Below are 18,298 nucleotides of genomic sequence, written 5' to 3' on the forward strand. Positions count from 1 at the left end.
GGTGCAGTTCTCATATCAGGAAAGTCATTCTCACACCTCACCTTTTTACTGTAATCAGATCACTTAAAACATTTTTCAAATTGTAACACTAATTAACCCTTCAGAACTGCTTTAAGTCTTCATGATGCAGGTTTAACAAGGTGCTGGAAACATTTCTCTGAGATTTTGCTTCATATTGAAATAATAGCACCACACAGTTGCTGCAGGTTTGTCATTCGCTCATCCATATTTCCCTTAAAATGTCCTTTACTGGACTGAAATCCAGACTGTGAAGACCAGCCCATCTGGTACCAACAACCAGTTTCAGTCACCTTTCTTCCACTATTCTAATGCTCAGTTTGAACTTCAATAGGCTGTCTTCGTGATGTCTACATCGGGGACTCTTCACCATCTTCAAGCAACTTAAAGAAGTCCAGATACTTTTATTTTCAAGCTCCTTAGACTACAATGACCTGGATGGCTGAGAACCTTCACAGACATCTACATGTTTAAATGCTTTGAGCTGCTGACATGTGATTGGATAATTAGATGTTTGGATTAACAAGCACTTGAACATGCATACATAAAAAGTGGCTGCTGAAGGTGTGTAGCATGACTTTACTGGAGTATACAGCAGTTGGTTCTATGTTCTCAGATTTTCTTTGTCTCTTTTCTGATAGGAAAGAGACAGTACCAATTCGCTTTTCTCAATTTCAGCCATTTAAAGTTTCAAATAAATTCTTCACTTATATATATATATATATATATATATATATATATATATATATATATATATATATATATATATATATATATATATATATACACACACACACACACACATGTATATATACACACACACACACATATATATACACACACGCACACATATATATACACACACACACACACATATATATACACACACATATATATACACACACACATATATATATATATATATATATATACACGCACACACATGTATATATATATATACACACACACATATATATACACACACACACATATATATATATATATATATATATATATATATATATATATATATATATATATATATATATATATATATATATATATGAAATCAATTTTCAGTATTGATTAAAGATATGATATGATGAGATAAGTCCCTCACTTGGGAAGGTTTTACTATTATAATATCAAAATGAATAGAGAAGAAATAAATATATGCAACATAACCTATAGCCTACAACAATATTACTAAACAGCAACAGAAGAAAAATATACATTATACAAAAGAGAGAAAGCATTTGTTTTGTCAACAGGTGGCAGAATTTTATCATAAAAATGACGTATGTGCGAAAAAATATGTACCGAAGAAGAAGATTTCACTTCCGCGTCAATACAGATGTCGGAAGTCAAAGTTAGTATTTTCTGTATACTTTATACAATAAGAGTATACAGAAATCTCTCAAAACCTTATCAAAATTTCAGATATTCTGTAAATAATGCAAACATTGAAACTTACACACAATAGGTATTTTATTCTATTGAAAGCTCATTTTAGCTTTAAAAACGGGTTCGAGAGAGAGACGTTATGGGCCAATAACGTTTTATTTTGAAAACCCCAATCGGAAGTCCCATCTTGTTGTAAGTTGTATGACTTAACGGTTGAACTAATGTCAGACGTGGAGTTTAGACAGCCAGGCAATGCAGAGCTAATAAAATTTACAAGTCGTAATGACAGATGGTATGGATTACCACTGTGACTCGAGGACTTATAGACTTGTGGATTTTTTTTTTGACCGTGGAATTACAGAGACGCCTTTTGTTCTGAAATGATGGCTTGATATGTTTCTCGTACCTCGGTGATCACAGTCAGAGCCAATCCGTCGCCCGCCCGCAGGGAAGCGGCGTCACAATAGCTACAAACGTGATTTCGATCTGGCAGAAACCAATTCGCCAAAAAGCCCGAAATAATGTCACCCATACCCGTCCTTCCGCTGGTCATCAACTGCTTCATGTCTGTGCTCGGCTGCTTGGCCACACTGAAACTCATTCCGGCTTTCAAAGATCATTTCATATCAGCCAGATTATACGGAGTGGATCTAAACAAAACATCCAAAAAGGAAGTGTGAGTCGTCTCCCTGTCTGTCCTTTTAGCTACACGGCTTTCAGCTTAAATGACATATTCAGTAAAATATGATAATAAATTGTTTTCCTTTTCACTCCCCTTTCTTTACAGTCCAGAGTCTCAAGGAGTCATCAGTGGGACTGTCTTCCTCATCATCCTTTTCTGTTTCATCCCAGTGCCTTTCCTCAGCTGCTTTGTTGGAGATCAGTGCATGGGCTTCCCACATGATGAGGTGAGTACACTGATGTGCAATGACCCCGTGTTTCTTTCCAGTCTGAACCTCACGTCTGACCTTTGTGTGCGTTGTTTTTGCCAGTTTGTACAGCTCATCGGTGCACTTCTAGCCATCTGTTGCATGATCTTCCTTGGTTTTGCCGATGATGTGCTCAACCTCCGGTGGAGACACAAGCTCTTGCTTCCCACCATGGCTTCCTTGCCACTGCTCATGGTCTATTTTACCAACTTTGGCAACACTGTCATAGTGGTGCCCAAGCCCTTCAGAGCACTGCTCGGACTGCACTTGGATTTGGGTGAGTTGTGTGGTTGTCCGCTGTTCTTTGTCTGGATTCACTGCTTTGAAGTCTTCCTTTAAATGGTGTTTCGTCATTTCTTCTGCAGGCATCCTGTACTATGTCTACATGGGAATGCTTGCTGTATTCTGCACAAACGCCATCAACATCCTAGCAGGCATCAACGGGATCGAATCAGGCCAAGCTCTGTTTATCTCGGGCTCCATCATCATATTTAACCTTCTGGAGCTCAGCGGTATGCATTTTCGTTTCCCGTCACACGGGTGCAGAAGCTGGACATATTTTGTGTAACATGTGGTTCTTTGCACTTTCTTCTTATTATTAGGAGATTACCGCGATGACCACGTTTTCTCCCTCTACTTCATGATACCGTTCTTCTTCACCACATTAGCGCTTATGTACCACAACTGGTAAGATAAGTCTACCAAACTCGGGAAAGTTAACATATATTTTCTGCAATCAAAAACAAAGAGCTATATGTGCAAGTCCCCCTCTAGCATGGTGATTGTAATCTGTTTTGTCACAGGTACCCTTCATCTGTGTTTGTGGGAGATACTTTCTGCTACTTTGCTGGGATGACCTTTGCTGTAGTCGGCATCCTGGGACACTTCAGCAAAACAATGCTGCTGTTCTTCATTCCTCAAGTGGTTAACTTTGTCTACTCCGTACCACAGCTGTTTCACATAATCCCCTGTCCCAGGCACCGGCTCCCGAGGTGACTGCCTGATTATGAACATCATTTATATACGATTATACCCTGTTGATATGTGTATTGCTCAACTTTTTCTTTCTTCCAATGCTCCTTCTAACTAAAGGTTGAACCCAGAAAATGGCAAGCTGGGGATGAGCTACTCTAAATTCAAAACAAAGGACCTCTCTAAGTTAGGCCACCTCATTTTGACGGTAAAGCTTTTCTTTTGCGTTTTCTCTGTTTGAGTATTCCCATGCTTTAATAGAAATTCTCCTCAATTAAGCTGTAAATCATGTCAGCTGCTGGTCTTGTCCCATCACAACTCAAAGAGGAAAGCACCAAATCCAGACTTTTGATAAGATGAAATGAGGAAATCTTTATGAATATAATTATCTAATTGCTTTGGGCAATGAAGCTGATTGTTTCTGCTCCAATTGCCTCGCGCTGTCAGCGTCCGTTATTAAAACCCAGACGCATTATTTGGTTGTGACGCAGAACACATTTTCTCATACACTGTATGACAGAGTCCCGTAAAATACTCACTGCACTGACTGCTTCCATAAAAAAAAATAACAGGGTAAATAGCAGCCAGGTGCTGCTGATCAAATGCGCTTGATTAATTGTTCATCATCAAGTGTGAGCGCCTCTATAAAAGCAGACGTGTTGGCAGTTTGCTGGTGTGAAGCATTCAGATGCTTGTTAACAAAACGCCAATGAGAGAAAGATATAAGCATTAATGGCAGAGAAGCAATTGTTGCTGCCCATCAGTCTGAGATGGGCTATAAAGTAATTTCCAAACAATTGAAGTCCATCATTCTACAGTTAGTCTTCTCACGCGTTCCAACAGATTCAATCCGTGATCACATAATACAGTTTTCAGAGAAATAATAATAAAAAAAAAACCCAGCGATATGGCCAAATATGGCTGTGCATGATATCCCTCCAAGTGTCACGCACGGTAACGGTGAAATCATTCAGTCAGCCATGAATGCCTCTGTATACCAAAGTGTACTAGAGCCAAATGTGAGGCCACATTTAGCTGTCTGTTCTGTTGCATGACCCAAATGATCCCAAGAACAGCAGCAAATCTAACCTAGAAAAAAAAAGATAAAGCAACAAGCAATAAGAGTGGGCCAGAATTCTTCTACATTAATGTGACTGACTGATAAAGCCATACAGAAAACAATTAAAAGTAGTTCTACGATGTAATGAATCACAGGGAGTATCTAGTTTTTCACAGCACTGCATACAGGTTGTACCGCACATCGCAGCACACCTAGATTTGGCACATAATAATTATGCCCATGGGACAGGTTACATGCAACATAAAAAAATGACAATGAACCATATGTATCAACCTGAAAATCAGATGAATTAATCCAATACATTAATTTGCTTAATTAAAAAAATTGGAGAAGTTGATAATAACTCACAAGTTTGGATATCATGTATGAACGCGCACACACACACACAGCTGAGGCAGACCACTAGCATGCGTCGGGCTGTGTTTACTGGCTGATAACAATAAAACCTTTAATCCTCAACAGGTGGCAGAGTTATTAAAGCTGCTCGAGGTGCGCAGAGGCCATGAGGGGGATGGTGATTTTATTGAGTGCAACAACATGACCTTAATAAACCTGGTGCTGAAAGTACTCGGACCCGTCCACGAGAGAACTCTCACAGTCATCATGCTCGTCATACAGGTATAACAGAGCACCTGCAGTATCCACATATGCCTGAATATTGTCAGCCATAAAATGTTTGACTCGCCTCTCATTTCTGCGTCTCACTCAGGTGATGGGCAGCGCAGTGGCTTTTGGGATCCGTTATCATCTCGTCCGTCTCTTCTATGACGTCTAGATTACCGGGACTGAGGACGGAGTGCTGACTGAGGAAAATATGATACTGCTGTGGAACTATTTTACAGGCTCACTGTTCATTTGCCTTTTAATAGTTTCCACTACCTCACTGACATTTTTCATATTCAGACTCTTTCTGCAGTAAAGACCCAGAGCAAGGATTAAAGCTTTATTTAACTTCACCACAACATTTTCATATATATGTACAAGCAGAACGGCTAATGATTTGATGCCAACAGTAGCGCTCTCCTGGGATTCAGTCATTACAGTCAGGGAAATGTAACTGGGTCTTAATCACCCCACGTGTTCAACCTGAAAGTATATTTTTATACTTGGTTTTTAAAAAGAAAGTATTTCAAGTTTTGATCTTCGGTGTAGCAGACATCGCTGACTTGCAAATGTAGAAATCCTCTAAAAACTGGTCAAATATTCACATGTTCACATACTGCTTTAACCTGCTGTTGAGAGAAAATGTGCCTACTTACACTTTAATGCAGTTATGGTAGGAATATTAAACTCATTTAGTGCTTCTTGGTTGTTTCTTTTCCCTCTCAACAAAAGTCACAACAACAAAATGATTGTTGTGAAGAACAGCAGTGAAATATCAAAGGAGTGTAGTCATCAATAAAGTGTGAGGAGATGATTAAATAGAGGTCATGAAGTCACATGACCACGTCCTGATTGTGGAAAAAGCACATCCCGATTAAAGATAACTGATCGTCTTTGCTTTTCTTTCATCAAATATATAGCCGTGTTGTTTAGGACTGAGCATCATCCCAACGGTTTCAGAAAGAGCATCAACGTGAAGTCAACTGGCACTGGACTTTTTTATTTAGGAATGTAATTACAAGTGCAAAACTGTTTACTGAGATTGAAGGCACAGATTATCAAATAAAAACGGGAAAAATGATGATGTAAGATTGTGTTGTATTAATACTTGGGAGAAAGTGTGCTAAATTATAGTGCTTAAAGTGTTTCCGTTATAGTTCAGAAATGGGACCAAGTCACAGTTTGTGTGGTTTTACCTCTCTCATGCTGAATTGTAACACAAGCAATCAATATACAATTGAAGTGCAGACATTTTACCAAAAATTTAGCATTACCTGTTTATCCATTGTATACAAATAGCTGAAAGGGAGGACATGCAGAGGGTTGGTGAGACAGAAGAGAGTGTTAGGGTTAGATTGAGGCAGGTGATCCGCTGTGGCGACGCCTAACGGGAACAGGTTGTGGGTTGTTTGACATGGAAGACCCAAAGAGTCACTCACCTCAAAACAGAACATTTTGTGCTTTATTAATGAATTGTGCAATGAAATGTGCGCTAGTAAAATCTTTTACCAAATACTTTTTCATAATCTTTAATTAGACATCACTAAACTTATGATTAAAGCACAAAATACTTTGATTTTGATGTGTGGAATTCTTCTGGTCTTCCATAATTGTAAGCGTGTAGTAAGGTGATATTTTTGCCTTTAAAATGTACACAGTGTCCACTAGTATAAAATAAAATTATAGGAGCATAAATACCCTAAATTTATACTTAAGTAAAATATTTGAATAAATGTCAATAAAAATGAAGATTTATTGTAAATATCTTCCAATTGTTAACTGTAAATACAAAAAGGAATTTTTTTTTGCGTAGGAACTATTTAACTAAACTTTGTTTCAAGGGGAACGTCGGTGTTGTTGCACAGCCCGCGTTTGTGGACGGAAGAAGAACAGGTCCGATGAATACGAGCTCTCTTTTAACGCTGTCGTGAAGCTTATAACAATTTATGCTTTTAGCTTATTAAACAATTCTCTGCTGGTGTTTCAGCAACACTGTGGAGACTGTTTAATGTAAGCTAGCAGCTTAGTTGCTGGGCGGTCAGGTGATGGTCAAACAGCGTTTGCGACTTCGGTCCTGGAGCGAAACGTCTGACATTTAGTCCAGTTGTGACTCGGAGAGATGCCTCCTAACAAGCGAATGCAGAAGAAAGCACTCAAGCTGGAGTGTGAGTGGGGTTCATGCCAGGAATCATTTAATCGGATGGAAAACTTTTGCAAGCATGTGGAGGGTCATCTAAGTGCTTTGGAAGAGGAGGAGGAGGAAGAAGAAACAGAGGGTGAGGTGAAACGCAGCTTCGTGTACGTGTGGCACCTCCATAGCTGAGGTGTTTGTTTTGGAGATGTAGCGTGAGGAGCTGGACAGGAACGTGTTTTAATGATTTGGTTCAATAGGCCTTAACCAGTGTGGCCTCACTTACTGCACGTCTAGACCACCACTAGAAATGACGAGAGTTTTTATCCATCAGCTACTTATTCATAACATTTGGCCACTAGATATTGAATTGGATTAATTTACTTAACTTTGCTGGCATCCAAAGTCCTGATGATAAACAAGGCATTCAGATAGATAAGTCATACTGATCCTTTGCCCAAAGTGATGATTCCTCCTAATCTAGTCTCTTTTACTTTTTGTGCAAAGGGGAGAGAAGCTGTCTGTGGAGAGACTGTGGTTTTTGCTCCGTGGAGGGATCTGAAGAGTTGCGGCGACACGTGTTCTTTCACTGTTATCACACTAAACTAAAGCAGCTGGGTCAGCAGGTTCTCAGTGCCCATCCAAAAATCGGCAACTGCTCCATCGCCTACCACAATCGCAACATCATCCCTGAAATCCCAGATAATTTTGTCTGCCTTTGGGAGGAATGTGAAGTAAGTTTGCTGTATCTGCTGCTGGTGAAAGACGAGAGTAGCAGATACATTGAGCATTGATGGAGCTTTCCCAAATCTTATGCTGCCAGTTCTATAGACACTAATGCTACTTCGTAACGTGAGAGGTCTAGGGTTTTGAGCCGAAGCCTGAAAACAAGCTGGCTAGTCTCTCCACTGTTCACTCCAGAGAACATGACATCCATGTTTTCCAAAAAGAATTGCAAATGTTAATTCGTCTGACATCAGAAAAGGTCTCTGCTTTGCTTCACTCTATTATAAATGAGGTTTGGCCCAGAGAAGACAGCAGTGTTTTGGATTATGTTCATAAATGGCTTTTTCTTTGCATGACAAAGCTTTAACCTGCTTTTGTGGATGGCACTGTGAACTGTGTTCAGATCTCTGTTAGTGTTCCTGAACCCAGTATTTCTGAGTTTTTAAATGATCTGTGTAGTAGAGTTAAACTAATAATACATGTGGCTCTGTAACTCTCTTAATGCACATGTGTTAAAGCAACCACCGTATGAAAACCCTGAGTGGTTTTATCGCCATGTGGAAATGCACAGCCTGTGCATAGAGATACCTACAGGAGACTGTGAAATCCCGATCCGCTGTGGATGGAAAGGTACGCTTACAGTGTTTGTTGTTTTTTTTCAACTGTAAATGTTAAGTGAAGATTGTACAGCTGTACATTTTCAGTGTCGAGCTGAGGATTTCAGACTTTTGAATCCAGGTTTTGTGCCTGTCATTTTCAGACTGTGAAGCGACTGCTAAAGGCCGTCCTAAGCTGCGAGAGCACCTGCGCAGCCACACTCAGGAAAAGGTGGTGGCATGTCCCGGCTGTGGGGGGATGTATGCCAACAATACAAAGCTGTTTGACCACATCATACGACAGAGCGCCATGGAAGGTAGATTCTGTCAGATTTATGAAATTAAGCTTAGTAATGTTAAAAAAAACCTTTAATAATCGAACAATCTGTGTCGTGTCACATAGGTCAGAGGTTCCAGTGCTCACACTGCTCCAAACGTTTTGCAACAGAAAGACTTCTGAGGGACCACATGAGGACCCACGGTCAGTTATGCTTCATTGTGCTTTTTTTTTTTTTTTTTTTTACACATGAGCTTATGCCATGATGAGGTGTCCATCCATACACAATTCACAAAAAATGATACTCCTGGAGTATGAAGCAAATCTGTTCCATACTCTTGGAGGTGAAGCTTTCACACATTGTTCATCTACCAGGTCTTCACTCAGATTGTGTTTAAGACTAAGACTTTATTTCTGCATGTCACACATTACAATAACCCGGGAATTGTGATGGACTGTGAGCCAGATGAGTTAATCAGCATCTTTCTGGATCTTTTCTGCTTCATAGTGAGAGCATCCAGTTTTAAAATGAAACATTTCACAACTATTTCTTGGCTTGACGCAACCAAAAATAAAAATAGTCCTTCACAGTGTCTATTTTTGATCTGCTGAGCATGTGATGCACTTTGTTGTGAGTGAGTGAAGAAATCCTGTTGCCAACAAACAACTCTGTAGTCTTAATATAGACAAATTTAATTTCCCCACTGCTTTATTGGGACAGTGAGCCACTACAAATGCCCATTATGTGACATGACGTGCCCGTCGCCCTCTTCACTGCGCAACCATATCAAGTTCCGCCACAGCAACGAGAAGCCATACAGCTGTGACTACTGCGAGTACAGGTACCCAAACCCCTGAAACTTCACCAATTTAAGTCAGGATTAAGTTATTAAACAGACAATGACATTTGCTCCCACCGTTTTTAAAAAACCCCAAAAAACCTCACAGCTGTAAGAATCTGGTCGACTTGCGCAAACATCTGGACACCCACAGCAGCGAGTCAGCCTTCCACTGTGACGTCCCTGGCTGTGGCTTTACATCTCGAGCCGCTTGCACCATGAAGATTCACCACAAAAGAGAGCACGAGGTGATGTTTGAAGTGTTTGTTTAAACTTGCGTTCAAGTAGGGATTTTTGATGTTTTCATTGATGATTGTGTTTTATTTCCATAACCAGGGGAGTTTTGTAGCTCGCTACAAGTGCCATGTGTGCGGCCAGTGTTTCACCAGGGGCAACAACCTAACTGTCCATCTGCACAAAAAGCACCAATTTAAGTGGCCGTCCGGACACCCCAGGTTCAGGTGAGTGTTGCAGTGAAGCAGCTGCAGTAATAGCTATTGCAACGCTTGAAGTCTTTATTCGCTCTTGACAGGTACAAGGAGCACGAGGATGGTTTCTTGCGTCTGCAGCTGATTCGCTACGAGAGCGTGGAGCTGACCGAGCAGTTGATGCGAGAAAGACAAAACAGGCAAGCGGAGGAGGACGGCGGCAGCGAGCCGACGGAAGGTCAGGAGCTGCAGGAAGGAGCAGCTCCTGCAGAGGTGCAGGTGGAATTGAAAGGGGTGCTGCTGGAAGAGCAGAGGATCGACGAGCCAGGCTCGACAGTTGGCGCTGAGGAAGGCGGACAGGAAGAGGGCATGCTGTATGTCCTCACTGGAGGACTGTCACAGGCAGGAGAGGAGTCTGTAATGCTGCAGCTCCAGGATGCTGCTCAGCAACAGGAGATGGAGGTGCTTTGACTTGATGCACATCCTGAGCAGGCACAAAGTACACAGTCACACTCTTCTTGGAATTCATGAACTTCTACAAAAACCTGGCTTGGATTTGAACAGAAAGCGAACTGCTTTACTTAAATTATAACATCTGAATTAAGGAACACGTACTGTTATGATTCATGTTGAATGTAAGCCTATATTAGGCAAGTAAACTGTTTTTTATGTGTTTATTTGCTAATGTGTAGCATCTTAATTTTAAACTGTTTTCAGTTAGATGTTCGTGTCTCGTGCTGTAAAATCTGTCGAGACAGTTGAAGGCTAATGTTGCACTGCCTGCTGGGTTCTCAATCAATCAAATTCAGAGATACATCAGCTGAAACCTTTAAAGGTTAAGAACATGAGTCATGGGACGTCGTGTTGTCATTAATATTCAACAGAATCTGGATTAAAGCTAAGAGGGCTCACCTTATCTCGCAGAGTGTGTACCTTTCCCAGTTAAACTTGAATAAACACGTGAAACCTTTTTGTCTATTTTTTTATGTTTTGTAATATTTTTTTAAGAGTGAACTTTTTTCTTTATGTATTACATACATTCATCATCTGTTTTAGCTCCACCTGCTAAATCTAACTGCACTCCTGCAGCTCTGTTACTGATATACACGGCTGTATAATTGACATCTCAATCGTCTAAAATGTCTTGACTGAACTCAACTGAGCTGTAAATCTAAACGTTGTCTCTGTAGTATTGTTAACGTCCACATTCACCACCCACATCATTAGTTACACCTTGTTGGTACCAGTTTGGACCCCCTTCTGCCTGCACAGCTGCCTTAATTATTTGTCGCTTAGATTCCACAAGGTGCTCGAAACATCTCTCTGAGAGTTTGACATGATAGCATCACACAGTCATCGCACATCCGTGATGTGAATCCCCCGTCCTGCCACATCTCAAAAGAGTTCTATTGGATTGAGATCTGGTGACTTAAGGGCATGTTCAAGAAACCAGTTTGAGATGACTTAAGCTTTGTGACATGATGCGTTACAATGGAAATCCAGGCTCATCAGACCAGGCGTTGCCTTTTCAATCTTTTGTTATTCAATTTTGGTGAGCCTGTGAAATTTTAGCTTGCTTTTCTTGTTCTTAGGAGACAGGAGTGGCGCTCAGAGTGTGGTCTTCTGCTGCTGCAGCCCATCTGCTTCATGGATGGTCAAGTTGTACATTCAGAGATACTCTTTTGCATACCTTGGTTATAATAAAGTTACATTTTCAGCCAGAGAAATACTGTTCTCTGGATATTTTCTCTTTCAAACCATTTTCTCTAAACTCTAAAAAGGGTTGAACTCATACCAGCCCGTCTGGCACCAACAACCATGCTATGTTCAAAGTCGCTTAAATCATCTTTCTTTTCTTTGTTTGAACTTCAGCAGGTTGTTTTCAAGCAACAAGGCCAACATTAGGTTTGTTTTCTGCTTTTCTCATACAAGAAAGACAAAAAACCCCAGAAAACCATTACAATTTTTCATGCTGACCAAAACAAAGTTCTATATTTCTCTCAATATATTCTATATAATTATATATATTTCATATATTTTAGTTAATCCATCTAATGTGAATGATGTGCATTGGATAAAGCGTCTGTGTTTAAGGTACAAGTACCTCTGTTATCCATCACTCGTCTCATCAATTTGGAGACGGTCGTTCTTTCATCCCTCTTCTGCTTTAAACCTATAAAAACCTTTGATCAGGTGTAGAGCTGGGCGATAGAACGATAACGATATGTATCGCGATATAACTTTTACTCGATAGAGAAATTAAGCTATCGCGATAGACCTCGCCGCTCTTGTCCTCAAAGAAAAAAAAAAAAGGTCAGCCAATCCAAATTAAGTAGCGCAGAGCCGAACCAATCACAGCCGCAGCGTCACGTCGCGTGGCTTGTTACGTACAGCACAAGTGCCAAGCCGCACGTGTGTTTGTTTGGGAAGTAGCCAGCGGGTAATGGAGGAAATGAGCGTGACCGAAGAGAAAAAAGATGATGGTTCCAATGCCGGAGAGATTGTCGAACGGAAGAGCCATAGAAGTTCCGTAGTGTGAAGGTATTTCGGCTATTTCAAGTCTGACAAAAAACAGAGTAGCGTGCACTGTAAATGTGCCGAAAGCAAGTCTGGAAATACAATAAACTGGAGCATGCGTCACACTGTGCGCCACGTTATTGTTTCGGTGAAATGAATTTCTACAATACTGTTACTGTTAATTCTACTCTCTGCAGTGTTTAAATGCTTACATATACACACAGTTACTGTCCCTCCACACATACAACTCGGTTCTGCTTCTATGCCCCAGCTTTGTTTACTTTTTCCCACCGAGGCTTCTAGACTTCTGATTGGCCAACATTTCTGCACGGTTAGGAATCTAGCGCCACCTGCTGCTTTGGCATGTTCATAGCAGCGTTTTCCTTCATTTCTGCCTTTATGTGTGGACGGGATTATTTTTTAAAACGAAAACGGAAAATCTCAGTTTTCAAAAATACCCGTGTACGTGTGGACGTAGCCTCAGTCTCTGACTGGAAGCGCTAATTCGTCATTCGGCTTTTGTCAGACTAAAGTAACTGTTAAAACTGTTTGAAAAGCTCAGCTATACAACAAGGAGAGATTGAGAATTTCCTTTTAGTGCTCAGTTTATTTGATATTGACAAAAGTTAGTCAGTTTTGTCTGTTCTTCTGTAAAACAAACTAAGATTTATTTTTAGAATTAATATTTTGTTTCTAAGTGGAATTGACAATTTAGTCTGTTTCGTTTGTTCTATTTTGAAACTTAAACGCTTTAGCGGCTGCCTTTTGTGTAGTTTGCAATATTTGCCTTTATTTATCTGGAAAAAGTCTCATGTTCCATAAGTACATCTACCCTGTTGAACTTATTATGGGAAATAAATATTTAAATAAAAACAAGCTGCTGATTATTTCACATTTCACTTGTGAGCAACGGCACATTTAAATCTTACAAATATAGTTATTTGGCTTATATCGTGATAGATATCGTTATCGCCTGAAATGAAAAAAACATATCGTGATATGAAAAAATCTCATATCGCCCAGCTCTAATCAGGTGTCAAAATCGTGACACAGCTTTGCCCAAGTGGAGTCCCAGGATGATAAACAGTGCACAGCATTAGCTGTTTGTAGAAGATTAGGCAGCACACAGAGCTTAGTTGAAGCGTTACTTAAACTCTCTCTCGCTGCTTCCTCTTCCTCCAGTGAGTGAACTCGGTTCTCCTGGGACTGATTCTAATGGCTTCATAGTCTAGTGATGGCGTAGTATAATGCTTCTAGTTGGTTCCTGGGTGCACCTAAAACATTTTTTTTAGAAAAACTACTTCATCAGGAGATGGGAACTGTGAGATTTTACATACTGCTGCTCCTGTTGTTGTTTGGGTCCATCCACAGAGGGACATCTCAGTTTCCTGAGTGGAATGGAGAGCTGGAAGGTAGTGGTAAGATCTCCTTTTCTGACACTGTAATGCTATTCTTCACTAACTTTCTGGTTACTAAGTCATGGCATACATGAATGTTTGTCCAATCCTTGCGTATTAAGAAGCCAATGATTTAGTATTTTTCTTCTTCAGGTGAGATCGAATCGATTTCCCAGCCGAATTTCATAGATGACACATACTGGTCTGGGTCAGCCCCGCTTTGTTTAGGAGGTTGTAAAGCGCGGCACTGGGAGCTGAGGAGAGATCGCTGTGGAGACTCTAGCTGCTGCTGGCTCGGCTACAAATCCTTGTGCAGAGGTAAGACACAGAATCAGAGCGAAGAAACAAAAGGTCACTTGTTAAAAATACCTTCGTCTTGTGCTTTGTATTTCCTGCATTTCCTTTTCTCTGTGTGTCAGTGAACTGTGGAAGGCCAGATGTGGACTACAATGGAGCAGTGTATGGTAATGACTGGTGGGTGGGATCTGTGGTGAGGTACACCTGCCGCTCAGGATTCAGGCTTATTGGAAACTCTACCAGATCATGTCAGCCTAATGGCCTCTGGACTCCAAAACCTATCTGCCTACGTGAGTCCACACAAACCGCAACAAAACAACAACAACAACAATAGGTTTTCTGACCCAGTATCAACATTTACGCTCTTTGACCTGCCTTTTAGGAATGTGTAAGCAGGGGCAGATTGAAATCAGCGAGCGTGAACTGAGTGGGACATGCAACTCCACCTGCGTGGGTAAGAGCTACTTCGGCCCACCCAAACGAGGCTGCTCTCAGATAGACAACTGCAGGAAGAAGGAGACCGGCTGGAAACGGTTCTTTGCACAATGTGTCCCTTGCATTTGTGACTGCGCTTTCTCGTGTGGTGAGTTGCTTCCACCTCCACATTGTCAGGACAAATGCAAAGCAGAATGAGCATGCTGCGGTGCTGTCTGTGTACAAATACATTTGAATATTGCTCTACACATGAATTTGCCATCCTTCTTTCAGGAATGATATCTGCTTTGTTTTTTTTGTTTTGTTTTTTTCAAGTGTCTGCAGGCTAAAACACAGAGATGCTTACAGTGTAACAAGGCTGCAGACAAAGAGGAGACACAGACCGGCTGTAGACCAAAGAGTCACGCTGCATTTCTGCTGCTTCATCCAATTTTAAGAACAAATCTGGGTGTTTAAGGACAATAATTTAATCTCTCCGGCACACACTCCAAGCCTGCCTGCCTGCTTTCTGTATGTAAAGGATTACATGGCAAGAACAAATCCTTCTGGCACGCCAGTGTTAAGTCACTCTTTAGGATGCAAAGCGGCGAGAGGGTCAGAAAACAAAAGGGAGGACAAATTTAGTGAAAGGCACCTGAGAGGTTTAGATTAGATTCAAGTTCAGCAATTATTTGAAATAGAAAGCGACTTTGGCTGATTTTTTGGGCTTTTCAACATTATTTCCTGTCTAGGTAGATATATAGATATAGATATATATCTCAATCTCATACTATATTTAGCTTGGATGTCTGCAAACACATGCACATGTTTACTTTCCTCAGATAAGGATGGGAATCAGAGAAACAAGGAAAGAGGGAAGTGAAGCCAAAGAGATTGGCATCTTGCGTCTCCTCCCAGCCCATCTGTCGTGGAAGGAGCTGAGACCTTAATCTTGTTATAAGATGTTTGTTCAGGGGTCAGAGTTAACAGAGAGAGTGGTGTAGAACTGTTAACAGCATTTATACTTTAGGTGTCATGCTGTGTGTACTTTTATTTTCAAGTTATTTATTGAGAAATGTATATCACAAGCCAATTATATGAATGTGAAATGAATTAAAAACTACTCATGTCTTTGAAATCAAAGGTTTAACATTTAAAGCGATGATTTCTGAGCCATGCAGACCTGAAGCAGAGCTTTACAGATGGCACTAATATTATTCTGATTGGATTATATTATCAGTCATCCCCCGTGTCCATCATCCCATCGCTCCTCACAAAACAACTACTGAGCATTAGGCTTCCAGGCAGGCCTGTGACACTTGATATAGTTCCAAATTAAAAAATGGTAAGAAGTAGTGTGGAGAAAGCAAGTCACTAATCAAAGATTTTCAAAAGATATATGACAAAATATTTAATAAGTTTTGACCTCTGCTCCCATTTAATGGCTTATGTTTTATATATTTTAAAATCACATTAAAAGACTTCAGAATTTTTTTTCCTCTGTCTTTTTTTTACTCAACTAAAATCGATTTCATTTTGAAACCGAAAAACAGACTCAAAATGTGGGTTTTTTTTTTCCTTTCACTGCCTTTAATAAGCGACATTACAGGTTAAACCACTAGATGTCGCTGTTTTGTCACAAAGTGCATCACAAGTGTGAGATTTAGGACTGATTCCCTTCCACTTGTGATCCTGAGGAGTTACTGCTCAGCATGCATCACTGTTGAGGACTCCAGGTGGTGTACCTCAAGACGATGTGCTCATCCGCTTTGGGCATGTAGCAGCCGATCCCTGTACGACGTTTAGATGACAAACACTGATATTTACACACATACAGCCTGACAGAGCATTATAACAGAAACAACAGCAATAGAAATAACAATGGGGCGTAGCATCCTTTCTCTAAAAGACAAAAAAACATGCTTTAATAGATAAATCACTATTAATGTGTAGTATCACCACCTTCTCCTTCTATAAAAGATAAACACGCACAAATGTTGTCAGAGCAGATAATTTTTCAATAGCTGTAGGAGGCAGTAATTGAAAAAGACAACCCAATCTCCTGTCTCATTATGGCTCATTAAGTCGTCCTCAGATATGCTGAGGTGAAGCTCTGGGGATGACACTCACCTACATCCAGTCTGTCGAATTCTCCAGAGCTTTCAGACAGGATCTCCCAGTATGTCTTCTCATCCTTATTTCCAGCCACTCCATTCACACTCTCCAAGAACAGGCCAAAGTTTGGGTCCTCCTTCACTGTGAACCTGGCAACACAAACAGTCAGGGCTTTAAGAGCAGAAATGGGTCACCCTCAGCTTAAATATGTAAGAGAATCAGCCGGGGCTCCTTTTTAGCAATAAAGCATGCTAGACAGTTATATTAAAGGGGATGTCATGGGTGGACTTACTTAAAGTCGTGCTGTGCATCGTGCAGTCTCCTCAGAGCTCCCAGCAGCACACCTCCCTTTACTACACTGCTGGAGTAGGACTTGAGAGGCTCGTTAGACTGCTCGTTCTCCACAGACAGTTTGATAGAGAGGGATCCTGATTGTGCACGCAAAGCAATTCACATGTGATACAATTTATGATGCACGTCTACAAAAGATCAAAGCTTCTGTAAAATTTACCTTCATCTGTGTCTGTAAGAGCGCCACGTGTCAGCAGGAGGAAAAAGCCCACAGAGAGCAGAGCTGATGTCCTTAGTGCCATGTCGAGCGATCTTCTATTTCAGATGTGTGTCTAACACCACATCACCTCACTACTTATAGCATGCCTAACCCACATTTGTAAGCAAACTCCAGTCCCAGAAAGTCACGAGGCACTCTCACATACCTTTGTTGAGGTTAAACATTCACATTCACATCCTGAAACTTAAAACTAACACAGAAGTGCTTTTATGTGACAATCAATGATGGTTAATGTGTGCTTTATAAATACAGAAACACTGTTATCTCGGAGGTTACACTAGATGATTCATGATCTGTCCTGTGGCTGTGGGTTTTTCTTTCAGATGGGTGGGAGAATATCTCTTTCCCTAAAGACAAATATTATGTTACGCAAACAAATTTTTCTTTCTTTTTTCTTTTTTTTAATCTTGACAGTAGAATAATAAATGTAAGTGAACTAAATGTGACCCAAGTCTTATCAGACGAACCTGGTTATGGGGGCACAAAACATCAATATAGAACTAAAAACGGCAGGTTCACCTTTATTTTGTGAACTGACTTATCCCCCATCACACCAAGGATGATCTACAGAGAATTCAATTAAAAGAACCAAAGTTTAAACCTGCTGATTTAGGTCTAAACCTTACCGTCTGAAAAAAACAATATGGTCCCTCCTCTTAGCAAAATGAGTCTGGCTGAGAAAGAGAGTAATAGGCTGGTTTGCTGAAATTGCTCGTCTGGCCACCAGAGAGTGAGAGCTCGTTTTAAGTTAGTCTGATTAAGAGGCAGGTGCGATTGGCTAAAAATGGTTTTGATTTCCTCTCAGGGGTGATGTAAGGCATGTAGGGCCCGCTTGAACGCGAGTAACCCCGTCTGTTTTACCGAAAATAACCCGGGCACTGCAGCATCAGCACCAGGCAGCTGCGCAGGTGCGGCCTTTAAAGAGACAGAGGGGCCTCATGTTTACAGCGATGGAGCCAGACTTTATCATATGTATCAGCATT

The 18,298-nt window shown here is 40.7% G+C and overlaps 4 protein-coding genes and 1 long non-coding RNA gene across 7 annotated transcripts; 3 read left to right on the forward strand and 2 right to left on the reverse strand.

Moving 5' to 3' along the window:
• Positions 1 to 1,617: 1,617 nt before the first annotated feature.
• dpagt1 (dolichyl-phosphate (UDP-N-acetylglucosamine) N-acetylglucosaminephosphotransferase 1 (GlcNAc-1-P transferase)) lies at positions 1,618 to 6,091 on the forward strand. The gene is made up of 9 exons (XM_004563932.5): positions 1,618 to 2,098; positions 2,210 to 2,330; positions 2,415 to 2,628; positions 2,717 to 2,863; positions 2,954 to 3,038; positions 3,155 to 3,343; positions 3,444 to 3,531; positions 4,867 to 5,022; positions 5,114 to 6,091. The coding sequence occupies exons 1-9, from the start codon at positions 1,944 to 1,946 to the stop codon at positions 5,177 to 5,179; spliced, it is 1,221 nt and encodes a 406-aa protein (XP_004563989.1). The 5' UTR covers positions 1,618 to 1,943; the 3' UTR covers positions 5,180 to 6,091.
• Positions 3,670 to 4,821, reverse strand: LOC105941207 (uncharacterized). The gene is made up of 2 exons (XR_001167833.3): positions 4,753 to 4,821; positions 3,670 to 4,412 (listed from the first exon to the last, which is right to left on the reverse strand). It is a non-coding gene; the product is annotated as an uncharacterized LOC105941207 (long non-coding RNA).
• Positions 6,092 to 6,856: 765 nt separating the features above from the next.
• hinfp (histone H4 transcription factor) lies at positions 6,857 to 10,974 on the forward strand. Its single transcript, XM_004563934.4, has 9 exons — positions 6,857 to 7,283; positions 7,646 to 7,872; positions 8,383 to 8,494; positions 8,625 to 8,777; positions 8,864 to 8,941; positions 9,459 to 9,579; positions 9,686 to 9,824; positions 9,913 to 10,037; positions 10,109 to 10,974. Exons 1-9 carry the CDS (start codon positions 7,127 to 7,129, stop codon positions 10,473 to 10,475), a joined length of 1,479 nt encoding a protein of 492 aa, XP_004563991.3. The 5' UTR covers positions 6,857 to 7,126; the 3' UTR covers positions 10,476 to 10,974.
• Positions 10,975 to 13,591: 2,617 nt separating this feature from the next.
• si:ch211-117m20.4 (inactive serine protease PAMR1) lies at positions 13,592 to 15,374 on the forward strand. Of its 2 annotated transcripts, none has more exons than XM_076889091.1 (5): positions 13,592 to 13,933; positions 14,072 to 14,236; positions 14,338 to 14,505; positions 14,598 to 14,798; positions 14,966 to 15,374. In XM_076889091.1, the coding sequence occupies exons 1-5, from the start codon at positions 13,834 to 13,836 to the stop codon at positions 14,977 to 14,979; spliced, it is 648 nt and encodes a 215-aa protein (XP_076745206.1). In that variant the 5' UTR covers positions 13,592 to 13,833; the 3' UTR covers positions 14,980 to 15,374. The 2 variants fall into 2 exon arrangements, with proteins under 2 accessions (XP_076745206.1, XP_004563992.1); XM_004563935.4 differs by having other exon boundaries at positions 13,593 to 13,939; positions 14,966 to 15,373.
• Positions 15,375 to 16,196: 822 nt separating this feature from the next.
• LOC143420800 (cobalamin binding intrinsic factor-like) lies at positions 16,197 to 17,396 on the reverse strand. Of its 2 annotated transcripts, none has more exons than XM_076889093.1 (4): positions 17,256 to 17,396; positions 17,037 to 17,172; positions 16,764 to 16,893; positions 16,197 to 16,420 (listed from the first exon to the last, which is right to left on the reverse strand). In XM_076889093.1, the coding sequence occupies exons 1-4, from the start codon at positions 17,335 to 17,337 to the stop codon at positions 16,376 to 16,378; spliced, it is 393 nt and encodes a 130-aa protein (XP_076745208.1). In that variant the 5' UTR covers positions 17,338 to 17,396; the 3' UTR covers positions 16,197 to 16,375. The 2 variants fall into 2 exon arrangements, with proteins under 2 accessions (XP_076745208.1, XP_076745207.1); XM_076889092.1 differs by having other exon boundaries at positions 16,760 to 16,893.
• Positions 17,397 to 18,298: the final 902 nt, after the last annotated feature.

Source organism: Maylandia zebra, linkage group LG10 (genome assembly GCF_041146795.1).
Source record: "Maylandia zebra isolate NMK-2024a linkage group LG10, Mzebra_GT3a, whole genome shotgun sequence".
Lineage (NCBI taxonomy): Eukaryota > Metazoa > Chordata > Actinopteri > Cichliformes > Cichlidae > Maylandia > Maylandia zebra.